This window comes from Oncorhynchus mykiss, chromosome 5 (assembly GCF_057628025.1).
Source record: "Oncorhynchus mykiss isolate SJ-2025 chromosome 5, ASM5762802v1, whole genome shotgun sequence".
NCBI lineage: Eukaryota > Metazoa > Chordata > Actinopteri > Salmoniformes > Salmonidae > Oncorhynchus > Oncorhynchus mykiss.
The window spans coordinates 54095169-54108315 of record NC_143026.1 but is presented as its reverse complement, the minus strand read 5'-3'; the positions used below and the strand labels follow the sequence as shown (position 1 = coordinate 54108315).

At 43.8% G+C, this 13147-nt stretch overlaps 1 protein-coding gene across 17 annotated transcripts in view; it reads left to right on the top strand.

Annotated features, from left to right (window-relative positions):
- The window catches only part of ptprsa (protein tyrosine phosphatase receptor type Sa), a 282965-nt gene that overhangs the window by 230538 nt on the left and 39280 nt on the right, over positions 1–13147 (top strand). For 10 of the 17 annotated variants that reach the window (XM_090235172.1, XM_090235161.1, XM_090235157.1 and 7 more), the window contains 3 exons: positions 4520–4567; positions 8841–8938; positions 11449–11572. In XM_090235172.1, coding sequence (XP_090091298.1) covers positions 4520–4567; positions 8841–8938; positions 11449–11572 — 270 coding nt within the window. The remainder of the gene's footprint in view (positions 1–4519; positions 4568–8840; positions 8939–11448; positions 11573–13147) is intronic. The other 7 variants (XM_090235173.1, XM_090235167.1, XM_090235166.1 and 4 more) reach the window with 1 other exon arrangement.

The window sequence follows — 13147 nt, the reverse complement described above, 5'->3', positions numbered from 1 at the left end:
TCAATATTTGCACATTGTTCTTTTAAAAATCCTTGTCTTTTCTCCTTACTCCCTTGTTTCCTCTGTTCATCTCTCGCTCCCCCGCTCTGTCGAGTTGGTTGATGATCATTGCTAGACAGCCATTTTCAAGTCTTGCCATAGATTTTCAAGCCGACTTAAGTCAAAACTGTAACTAGGCCACTCAGGAACGTTCAATGTCGTCTTGGTAAGCAGCTCCAGTGTAGATTTGGCCTTGTGTTTTAGGCAATTGTTGAATTACCTGCTTAAAAGGGGAATTTGTCTCCCATTGTGTGTTGGAAAGCAGTCTGAAACATGTTTTCCTCTAGGATGTTTTCTGTGCTTTGCTCTATTCCATTCATTTTTTTTATCCCAAATAACTCCCTAGTCTCAGTGATGTGTTGTGTTGGATTTGCCCCAAACATAACGCTTTGTATTCAGAACAAAAAGTTAATTTATTTTTGGGAGTACTTCAGTGCATATTTTGGAATATTTTTATTCTGTACAGGCTTCCTTCTTTTCACTCTGTCATCTATGTTAATATTGTGGAGTAACTAAAATGTTGTTGATCCATCCTCAGTTATCTCCTATCACAGCCATTAAACTCTGTAACTGTTTTAAAGTCACCATTGGCTTCATGGTGAAATCCCTGAGTGGTTTCCTTCCACTCTGGCAACTGAGTTAGGAAGTGTTCCTGTATCTTTGTAGTGACTGGGTGTATTGGGTGACCATCCTAAGTGTAATTAATCACTTCACAATGCTCAAAGGGATATTCAATGTCTTCTTTCCGAGCCGTCGGAAAACCTCCCTGGTCTTTGTGGTTGAATCTGTGCTTGAAATCCACTGCTCGACTGAGGGACCTTACAGATAATTGTATGTGTGGGGAACAGAGATGAGGTAGTCATTTAAAAAATCACATTACTGCACAAAGAGTCCATGCAACTTATTGTGTGACTTGTTAAGCACATTTTTACTCACAAATTTAATTAGGCTTGCCGTAACAAAGGGGTTGAATACTTACTGACTCAAGACAGTTCAGCTTTTCATTTTTTTAAATTCATTTTGTAAACATTTCTAAAAACATAATTCCACTTTGATATTATGAGGTGTTGTGTGTGGATCAGTGACACAAAAATCTAAATTCACGCTGTGACACAACAAAATGTGGAAGAATTCAAGGGGTGTGAATACTTTCCGAAGGCACCGTGCACACAAATACATGCTCCAACCCCACGCTTGCATCGGGAACGCCCCCCCCCCCCCCCCCCTCCGTTTAATTAGTTATTGTCACAGTGAAATCAGAGAAGGGGATGTCGCACGTCTTCGTCCCCATCTTTCTGCACTCATCTGCTGATTTCCTGACCTTCTCATCCCCTTATCGTTACTCCCAGTCTCTCTTCGTGGAAATTGCCAATTGAGTCAGATTCTCAACTCAGAGAAGCCTGGCCGGATGACTTACAGAAGGATGAATCGTAGTTAGGAGTTAGCCTTTTGGGTACACCCAGCCACTCATCTCTGAAGTGTGGTACGGGTTTTTAAGGTCACACTTTGAGGACCGGAAACCGTGTGCTCTGAGGACTTCCATTGAGATGACCTGTAACCTTTTGGTCACTACCTTTTGTGCACATCCGCTGTTTCGTTTCCTTGCTTTCTCTTGTGCATATGACCAGAAGTATGTTTTGTCTCTGTCGGAAGAAAACCTGTAGCTGCTGGAAATAAAGTGTTGCTATGCGTCTTCATAAATGGTCCAATACGGCAGTTTTTCCATTCCCTGAAAGCTTTTTGGCGGAGATGTTTTGTTATAACAGTGATGGTTTACTCAAATGGCAAGTGTTCGTTGTTCTCCTTACAATGTAGTTTGAGGGCTACAGTAAGGCCACAATATGCAACGCTAAAACTGAGTTCACGTACTCAATCTTTTCACCACCAAGTGCCCTTGCCGTGTACAGTATTTGTATTTGCTGCAGCATTTGTACTTATAATCTAGAGTATGCATCTACGCTTCATTGGGCTACCGTGTGCTAGCGGTCCATGAGTGTTTTCAAAAGAAAATGCTTTTGTGGCCCTGAAACTGAATTTGCACTCCTTTCGAGTCCCGAGCAGTAAGCAGCTGCAGTGCCGAGCTTCAGTGACCTCATCTTGACCAAACAGACAGATGTGAGGAGCACGGCCTAAGATGGCCCTCTTTCTGCCCGAGTAGAAAGACAGACAGAGACCTAAGAGGGTGTGGCTGTGACGCAGCTTTTACCTTCATGGATCTTCTTGACAGACGTTGTACTGTCAGAACTGCTTCCTTTCGCACCAGCTCAGACTTCTGAACAAAGGGGCTTTTCACCATTCATTTTTCAGAAGATACAGTGCCTTGCGAAAGTATTCGGCCCCCTTGAACTTTGCGAACTTTTGCCACATTTCAGGCTTCAAACATAAAGATATAAAACTGTATTTTTTTTGTGAAGAATCAACAACAAGTGGGACACAATCATGAAGTGGAACGACATTTATTGGATATTTCAAACTTTTTTAACAAATCAAAAACTGAAAAATTGGGCGTGCAAAATTATTCAGCCCCCTTAATTAAGTTAATACTTTGTAGTGCCACCTTTTGCTGCGATTACAGCTGTAAGTCGCTTGGGGTATGTCTCTATCAGTTTTGCACATCGAGAGACTGACATTTTTTCCCATTCCTCCATGCAAAACAGCTCGAGCTCAGTGAGGTTGGATGGAGAGCATTTGTGAACAGCAGTTTTCAGTTCTTTCCACAGATTCTCGATTGGATTCAGGTCTGGACTTTCACTTGGCCATTCTAACACCTGGATATGTTTATTTTTGAACCATTCCATTGTAGATTTTGCTTTATGTTTTGGATCATTGTCTTGTTGGAAGACAAATCTCAGTCCCAGTCTCAGGTCTTTTGCAGACTCCATCAGATTTTCTTCCAGAATGGTCCTGTATTTGGCTCCATCAATTTTAACCATCTTCCCTGTCCCTGCTGAAGAAAAGCAGGCCCAAACCATGATGCTGCCACCACCATGTTTGACAGTGGGGATGATGTGTTCAGGGTGATGAGCTGTGTTGCTTTTACGCCAAAAAGTTCAATTTTGGTTTCATCTGACCAGAGCACCTTCTTCCACATGTTTGGTGTGTCTCCCAGGTGGCTTGTGGCAAACTTTAAACGACACTTTGTATGGATCTCTTTAAGAAATGGCTTTCTTCTTGCCACTCTTCCATAAAGGCCAGATTTGTGCAATATACGACTGATTGTTGTCCTATGGACAGAGTCTCCCACCTCAGCTGTAGATCTCTGCAGTTCATCCAGAGTGATCATGGGCCTCTTGGCTGCATCTCTGATCAGTCTTCTCCTTGTATGAGCTGAACGTTTAGAGGGACGGCCAGTTCTTGGTAGATTTGCAGTGGTCTGATACTCCTTCCATTTCAATATTATCGCTTGCACAGTGCTCCTTGGGATGTTTAAAGCTTGGGAAATCTTTTTGTATCCAAATCCGGCTTTAAACTTCTTCACAACAGTATCTCGGACCTGCCTGGTGTGTTCCTTGTTCTTCATGATGCTCTCTGCGCTTTTAACGGACCTCTGAGACTATCACAGTGCAGGTGCATTTATACGGAGACTTGATTACACACAGGTGGATTGTATTTATCATCATTAGTCATTTAGGTCAACATTGGATCATTCAGAGATCCTCACTGAACTTCTGGAGAGAGTTTGCTGCACTGAAAGTAAAGGGGCTGAATAATTTTGCACGCCCAATTTTTCAGTTTTTTATTTGTTAAAAAAGTTTGAAATATCCAATAAATGTCGTTCCACTTCATGATTGTGTCCCACTTGTTGTTGATTCTTCACAAAAAAATACAGTTTTATATCTTTATGTTTGAAGCCTGAAATGTGGCAAAAGTTCGCAAAGTTCAAGGGGGCCGAATACTTTCGCAAGGCACTGTATATAAGCCGTTTCCCTTTCTTTCTTTCTTTCTTCCTTCCTTTATTTCTTTCTCTCGCTCTCTTTTATGATGGCAATTTTCTTACCTCTGTTTATGTACGAGAAACAAAATCAATTTCTGACCCACACTATGGCCAGACAGCTTGATAGAGGAGTTTCAATTGGGCAGGAGTGATTGACGCCTGTGCCAAACAAACAGCTTGCGCTGCCACCGCGGCACTGATTTTGCCAGTGGGTGGGAGGAGGGTCAAGGTATGCTGCTGAATGTGTGGCCTACTTTCCCCCTGCCTGTCTGACAGGCTGGCTTCAAATCCAACACTCCCTGTGAAGGAGCTCAATAATTCTGGGACAGGGGAGGATCTGTACAAAAATAACCCAAAGAATAGTGATTAATAACATAGTTAAACATTTGTGAATAAGTGAAGGATTGAGATCATTTGCATCTCTGTATGTGTGTTTCTTCGCCTTTTATAATTGTGTCAATTTTTAGGATTTTTAAGTTGCCTTTGCATTTCAGCATTTTTTTTAACAAGTTTTTCTTTCTTTTTTATGTTTGCTATTCTTCACAGATTCTGGTCTGAGCAGTCCTCTAAGTGATGCCGATTTTGACTATGAAAGTTAGTCCCTACGCATTTAGCTCCTGTGTTTTGTCCTCTCGCATTATTTTTGATTTTCTAGCATTGCCCCCATTTACAACGTTTATTTCCCACACGTTGCAATTTCAGCACTCCATTTTCTTTTTTTTTCTTTCTTTCGTAACCCAGCTGTTTTTGACTTTGGTTGGATTTTCAGTTGCGTTATTCACTGAAAGCTGTTTGGCTGCACATTAATCCACTATACGTAACCTCTGCGATCACTTCTGCTGATGTAAAGACTGGGTTTTTGCAGGAGTTCTGTCTTCTCTCTCTCACTCCCCTTGCTCCCATCCCTCCACCCCCACCACTGCTTCAATTCCAATCTAAACTGACTGGGTCTTTCTGCAGTCTACGAGATAACGAGCGGAATTAATTAAAGACCCTGGCAAACGATGGTTCGACATTTGATCGTCTCCCTCTCGCAGGGGGGAAAAAAAGGAACATCTTTTTTTTTCCCTTCAACGCCGAGGCACGCTGAGAGTATCTTCTCTTTTATATGTAAATAAACATATATAAACAGGCCAGTGGCTGGGGCTATCAAAAGGAATATTTTTTTCCCCAGGCATATCGACTGCAGATCGGAGATTGGAAATGTTTAATCAGACGCTAGTTGTGTTTCTCCGTGCCCATTGATCGCTGCTGTTAATTGCTGAGAAACAAACGGAGGGACTACTTCGATATTGGAAGGAAAGACTGTGGGAGAAGAGGGGGGTGGGATAGAGGAGGAGGAGGAGGTGGGGGGTAGGGGGTGGGGGGTGGACAATAACTTGTCCTTGAAAGACTTTACATGTGATCGACTCGTTTGTCTTTGGCTGGCCCAATAATAATAATAATGATTTGGGGGGGTGCTTAAATTTGTACTATTTCACCTTTTTTCTCTGAGCCCTGGTTAAACATTGTACAATAATGAACAGGGTACCAATAGGTGCCATTTCAGATGCAGTCCCACTGTCTGTGTTGATACAGATAATATTTTGTTGAGTTAGGCAGGATTCGAGATGAAAATGGACTGTCTCCATAAGCACCAACTCGGAGCGCGGTCCAGTCTGCTCCTCTGCAATGCATTGTGGGTTGTATTCATAAAAATAAAAAAAACAGTTTAGATGTATTGCTTGTTTTAAACAGATTGAGAGCCCAAATGAATGCCAGTAAAATTATACTAGACAGCTATTATTTACTCGTCCGTGCTTTTGTTAAATTAATGAAGCAAACGTCATTCCAATTCATATACATTTCCTCTAAGTTTAAATAAACACAGTTAATACTAGTTTCACATATGCCAGTGGGCTTACGTTCTTTTGTAAATCCCAGGTTACAGTTCCTTTTTTCCAAACCAAACACTTAAACCGTAGCCTCCGCAGGCTGTAGCAACTGTCCTGCATATACAGTACATCTGAGGCAGTACGATTGGCTGTAGATAGGCACTGAGGTACTAAGTGTTTGAGTACAACGCTGTCTGCCACTGAAACACTAAGCGCACTCTGCTTTTGATCTTGCCGCTAACAAACCGCTCTCTTTTTTTTCCCCCAAAGGAGAAAATAAGGGTAGGCGGCGTCCTCGTTTGCGTCCGTTCTTTTCGCCTTATAGCTCCTGAAACCTTTTCCCGTTGAGTTTATGGGATAACAAATTGACAGCCCAAGTCGAATTCTTCCGTTTTCTAACCCGCATTCGTTGTTAATAAATGCACCATCCGGCAATGATTAATAACAACAAGTTTCCAGCCGGGGCCATAGGAAAGTAGAATGCAATGTTAGCTCAGTCAGAAACTGATGTGTGAGCAAACAAATTTAGGAACGTGTCCTAATACATCGGGGGGGTGGCTTGCTAATACTGCTCTTCCCATGCAAGGTTTTGTCTATTAATTCAACTTAAGATAATAAATCAATGAACAGAACCATTCTTAAAGGACTATTAAGAAGGTAATTTTATTTGGCCTCACACAAAGGATCGTCAGATTGGTTCACTTATTGACAAAATGAAGACATGCTATTGAACTGTGTAAAAGTCAGTGTTTGAATTTGGCCAGTGCTGGGACCGTGAAGTTTTAACTACATCTCTTATGCTCTAAAATATGAACACCAGCACCGTTAAAATTAAATTGAGCATAATAATACAATAATAACTTCAATCAGTGGGCCTTATTCAATCAGTGGGCCTTATTCAATCAGTGGGTCTTTAGACGATCTAGTGTGATCCACCTTTGAACCAGTCCTCTAATACAACACAGCATGTCCAGTCATCAACTAGAACTGTGGTGTTCAGTGCCTCAACCTCCATTAGTCCCTGTGTCTCCTATATCCCTGTTATATCCCTATAATCTTTGCTAATCCCCATGTAATTGTCGGCATAACATTGTTCCCTTCATTTAAAAAAAATACCATCACTAATTGGGAGTGACGCCAGGGAGGGTCGAGTGTCCCCTCCCCGACAAAACAAAACATTTGTGATCCCGTCGACATTCGGGAGGACGCTAAGCGCCACGCAAATGGGATAAATTTAGGATGCTTAATCTGATTACGCCGATTTTGCACGCCCAAGGACGTCATCAAGATTTAGACAACTTTTGACCTCCATTTGCAGAAAGCAACAAAGTGGGCTTAAGCTCCTTTTAAAAATATGACTAGCGTTAAGTTCCGTGCCGGGGATATGTCCAGGGACAGGCCAACAATATATGACTCCACCGTATTCCATTACATGCCCAGCATTATGCTCCTAAATGGATTAGCTCCAGTGTACACACACAGCCCCGCCAATAACGTTACAGCACATTGCCTGGTGCACTTGGAGAGCTATAGAGAAAAAGTCGCTAAAATATCCCCAGTACTGACTCGGCTGGTTTGAATATTACTATATTTCTAGGGCTGCTGGGAAGGCGGTAGTGGTGAACGAGTGCTACAGAGACCATGCAAAAATTGTCTTTAACCGACTACGCAGGTTCTAACATTTTGGGTGGTGTGGATACTGTGGAGAGGCGTCCATCTTAAGGGCCCAGGGTTTTGGATGCTTTTTTGGATGGCCCGGCTGAAAGCCATAAAAGGGTGTCTGTGACTGATCCTAGCGTCATGCTTGCTTGGCCTTGGCTGACTGGAGTGGAGCAGCTCGCTGCGTCATCGCGTCACTCACCACTGTCACTATAACCTTCCCCTCTTGACCCCCTCCCCCTCGTCCATCTCATCCAACCGAAACGCCAGGCCAGGGCTCGTCAACTGTCCCCTAACCCCTAACCCCTGAACTAGGTAGACAGAAGCCAGATTAGTTTACAGATGCAGTGATGTAGAGGTACTTCATTGTGGCAACATTTTGACTGCTTGTTTTATTAATCTAAATATATTTTTCAGAAAACAAAAAACTGAGGCCTTAGTTTTCCTGGCTGATGGGAAATGAGTGTTGTTATTTTGTGTGAAATGCCACTCTACAATGAGGTGACGTTATTTACGATTTGAGTTAATTCCCATATTAAATATTTGTGCCTCTGAATGTGAAAAAGATTTTCACGGGCAGCTTTCATGCTATTGTTAATAGCTCTTCCTTGTCACAGTGACTCGGTTAAGAGAAAGCTCTAGTTTTTTTCCCTCTTACCCTAGCATAGAAACTATAATTCCTTTTGTTTTTGTGCACTGAGGAGTGATGAACAATTTATGTCAACATTGCATCATATTGGCTCCAAAGGCTAAACTCAAGGGGTGTTATTTCTCCTTTATTATTTCCCCCATCAAAAACCGAGGTTTGTTGCCTTGTCTCTGTTGCCAAGCTATTAAAAGCCGCGTCTCTCTGTAGACTTGAGCGGTAATTGGTCGGGGGGTTCTTTCTCACCATAGCAATCACCCATTGGTTGTCCTTCATTTGCGGCCCTATAACTTGTGCGCCATTACGAAGGGGAATAGTAGTGAGTGTGCAGAATAAAAATTTGAGCTCCGGCCTGGTCTCAACTGTATTCCCTAACATCACCCATCAACTCCATACGGACTGTGTGTTTGAATTCCAGAATGTTCCCTAGTATTCCCTCCCTCCCTTGTCACTTAAGGCTTTGTCACTCACCCCCCCCCCCCCCCCCCCCCGTCTCCTCTGCAGCTAGCAGAACCGCATTATCCACAACCCCCATTCCCCCCAAACCCTTGTCCTGTCATTCTCTTAACTTTTTGAGGGTTTTAGCCTCTCACTTCAAATGCCATGGCAGCTGTACTGATGCATTTTATTTCTATCCCTCCTTCCCCCCTCCCTCGGTTCTCTCTCTCGTCATCTGTGTGGTGAACAGGTATGATGAATCATCCACCCATCCCTATCGCAGAGCTGGCTGAACACACAGAGCTTCTCAAAGCCAACGACAACCTGAAGCTCTCCCAGGAGTATGAGGTGAGTGGGCTGGGATCAGGGGTTAAGGGTTAAAGTTGGGTCTCTGGTGAGGTAGGATGGTGTAGGTGGAAGTTGCGTCTAGATGCTGATCTTGGGTCAGTTTTGGGGAGAGGAAGCTAATCCTTGATCTGTTCCTAGGAGAAACTTCACCCCTGACCAGGGTAGAATGAGATTACTGGGATTCCAAGGTTTTAGTGAACTAACTGTATCAATTAACATTGTAGTGGCATGTTATCTAATCAGTTGGCGTTGTAATATACAGTATAATCAAAGCTCCACCACATCCTCTTCAATTGGGCGCAAAATAATGAATCAACACAAATTACATTCTATACTTAAATGTTGGGTTTCCAGACAACCCTTCCCCCAATGCAATTTCATAATCCTACCAAAAATAACTGAGCACTTATTCCGTCATAATGCATCTAGTCCCACACCAGTCAACGGATGGCCTGTCAACCACCCTTAAGATTCTAAGCTGTAGCATGGTGGATCTACACACACACACATACACACTCACACACACACACACACACACATACACTGGCATCGGGCGAGCATGAAGCCGAGCTGTCGAAGCCCCGAGTGCAGCCAGGGAGGTTATAAATGAACCCCACCGCTGATTAGAAATCAGGATCGCTGAATCAGCCCTCGTTTGCATACAGCAATATCCTCCCTCAGAGCATCAGAGCTGCACCAGGGAGAGTTGTGGGTACTGTAGTACTGGAAGCCAACAGTAGAACCACAGTTAAGCTGGCGGTGGATGTTGGTGGCTGTTGGGATAATGACTGCTTGCAGCCATACAGTACATCTTCTTCTTATCTATTATTTATACATCTGGGTTGGACCGTGTACCAAATCGACTTCCCTTCACACGGGCGAGGCAGAGAAGGAGGAGGGTATCGAGTCATCGGCGAGGGTTTGGAAAAGAGTGACTTGTTGCCACTTCGGAAACACTTTGGTACAACGCAAAGTTCTTAATTACTTGGCTCTAAAAGGAATGCTACTTGCAGTGCACTTCTCTCTCTCTCTCTCTCTCTCTCTCTCTCGCTCTCTCTCTCTCCCCATCTCGCTCCCCCTCTCCCCTCTCCATCTCGCTCCCCCTCTCCCCTCGCCATCTCGCTCCCCCAGAAAAATAAATGACCAAATTAAATGGAGAAGTGTAATTTTCATTTTGTTATTTTCTTGATGAATGGCTGCTCATCTGGGCGTCTTGGCTTGCCAAGCCCGGACTCTTTGGGGCTCTGAGTGATTGGTTTTTCTAGTGTGGCGGGATGGAGGTGGGAGGAGAGGAGGAAGGAGGGAAGAAAGCGTAGATAGGAGAGGGGTAAGGAAGGGGAGCTCGGTTAATGATCAGGAAGGCAGTACAGGAGCTGGATGGAGAGGCGCGGCATATCTTCAGAGAATGTACAGAGCAGGCGTGGCTGGTGGAGGTTCCGGAAACAGGGACAGGGAGGAGATTTTTTCGAAGGGTCCATCATCGTCTAAAGCTATGGAATGTACTGAGGAGGTGGAGTAACTAATCCATCAGGTGTCAGCAACAACATGCCCCATTCAAGAAAGGCCCACCCCCTTTTTATGGGAGCTGTCACTCATACTCATCCCCTTGCCTACACCTTTTTGTCATTATAGGGGAAGTGGAGGAGGGAGAGGACTGTTAAAGTCAAAACCACACTCGCCCTATTATACAAACACACACACACTCACGCCTTCAAGAGAGCACTACTACGCACAACATAATCCTAGTCAGCCTCAGGGGAGACCAGACAAGAGAAAAAGAGAAGGAGAAGGATGGGATGAGAGAGAGAGACAGAGATGGGGACAATGCAGAGCAGGTTCTCCTTGTGCCGAGCTGGCTGTCTGTTATTTCACTGTGATGATTGCGGGTAAACTGTTACATCAGGCTCCTATTTGGACTTTATTTAGCCTCAATCTCTGTTCCCTGCGCCAGGCCCAAACCGAAAACATCCTTCAAGCTAGCGCCAGGGCCCGCGAGCGAGCGCCGAATCATAATGGAATACTAAATTACCCTGACAAGGGAATAGAATATTTATCCGGAAATCTCGTATTCCAAGCGCGGGCAGCATTTGTCTTGCCAGCAGTGTCGGGCCCAGGAACCTGGTTTATTCCCCCTCTCTCTTTTTCTCCCTAAGAGAAGAGCTGCCACCTTGATCAATATTTCCATTGCCATTATGCACTGTCTACATTAAAGAGATGACGAAGCCACCTGCACAGACGTTTATGTTTGAAGTGGGCACGAGCAACTGCTAATGAGGCTGTTGTTCCCTTGTTTATTTTTTTCATTTTTTTCTTGCTTTCTCTCTCTCTCTCTCTCTCTCTCTCTCTCTCTCTCTCTCTCTCTGTTGTTGTGTTCCTTTCTGTGCCTTCCCTCTCTGTATCTTTCCTTCGTCTCCTTTCGGAGGGTGTCATATTGTGTGTGTGTGTGTGTGTGTCTGTGTGTGTGTGTGTGTGTGTGTGTGTGTGTGTGTGTGTTCTATCCTGTCCCACAGTCCATCGATCCGGGCCAGCAATTTACATGGGAACACTCCAACCTGGAGGTGAACAAGCCCAAAAACCGCTATGCCAATGTCATCGCCTACGACCACTCCCGCGTCATCCTTGCACCCATCGAAGGTAAGACTAGACACTTTTATTAACTTTTTACTCCACCAATTGCAACTTCAATACTCTGTGTTGGTCTATTATGTCTTGCAGTCCAAGGTTTGAGGTAGACTGACTGCCCAATACTCTTTGGTCTTATCTTATTTGATCTTATGAAATGACCATTGGTGCATAGTTGAGAACATTGCCAGAGGAGCTCACCCTTCAACAGTGAAAGTCTCCTAGCGTTCGTCATAGCCAGGTGAACTCGTCACCCTTCAACCCTGCCGAGCTCTCAACCTCTCTCCACCTTTTTCTGCGACTTATCCATTTAGACTTGATTTTGACAGTTCGCAATAAGCCCAATTTAAGAGTGCGACAGCACACATGACAAAATCATCCCTGGCAAAGCGTCCATAAATACATAAATTAATCAAGTCTGAAATTTCCATTTTACAGTGCAGTGATTTTGCCATTAGTCACAGCAGTAGAACAATTCATGTATGCAGCCATTTGCTGTTCACTTAGCTATGACTAACGCCAATGCGCCACAATCGCATTGTGCGACGTGGAATCCTTTTTAATGATGTTTGCCTTTTCTCTCTCTTTCTCTCCCCCACCCCACGGTTGTCGCCGCGCTCTTTGTCGCATCTCCCTACTCTTAAATTAGCCCAGTCGAGTGTTTCATTGTTTGTCGCTTGAGTTTAAGAGTTATAACTAGTATGTTATAAAGGAAGGCGTGTGACATTCAACCATATTTTATTAGTTGATAGAAGAGTAGATTCTAGTCTAGATAACTGTAAATACAATTAGTAGGGTCATTGAGGTTACAGATTGCCTGGTTAAAGATAGATACAATGGTCGGAGGATACATTGGAGACTAAACGAATTGTATTCTCAGAGCTCCCATATATTATATATGCATTTGCCTAAAGAATGTATTGTGGTGGGTGGCATGTGTATGGCGTCAAAGGCTTTGGACATTGGGACATATTAAGCTGACAGGGTCTCAAGAGCATATACACATAGACTATGGCTATTTTTGGCAGAGAGGAACGATGAGCTACATTTGACTATTTCACACACACACACAAAGATAGACCTACACTACATGACCAAAAGTATGTGGAAGTCTGCTTGTCAAACATTCCAAAATCATTAATATGGAGTTGTTCCCCCCTTTGCTGCTATAACAGCCTCTACTCTTCTGGGAAGGCTTTCCACTAGATGTTGGAACATTGCTGCGGGGACTTGCTTCCATTCAACCACAAGAGCATTAGTGAGGTTGGGCAATGATATTGGGTGATTAGACCTGGCTCGCATTCGGCATTCCAATTCATCCTAAAGGTGTTCGATGGGGTTGAGGTCAATTCTTCCAGACCGATCTTGACAAACCATTTCTCTATGGCGCTTGCTTTGTGTATGGGGGCATTGTCATGCTGAAACAGGAAAGGGCCTTCCCCAAACTGTCGCCACAAAGTTGGAAGCACAGAATTGTCTAAAATATAATTGTATGCTGTAGCGTTAAGATTTCCCTTCATTGGAACTAATGGGCCTAGCCCGAACCATTAAAAACAGCTCCAGACCATTATTCCTCCACCACCAAAC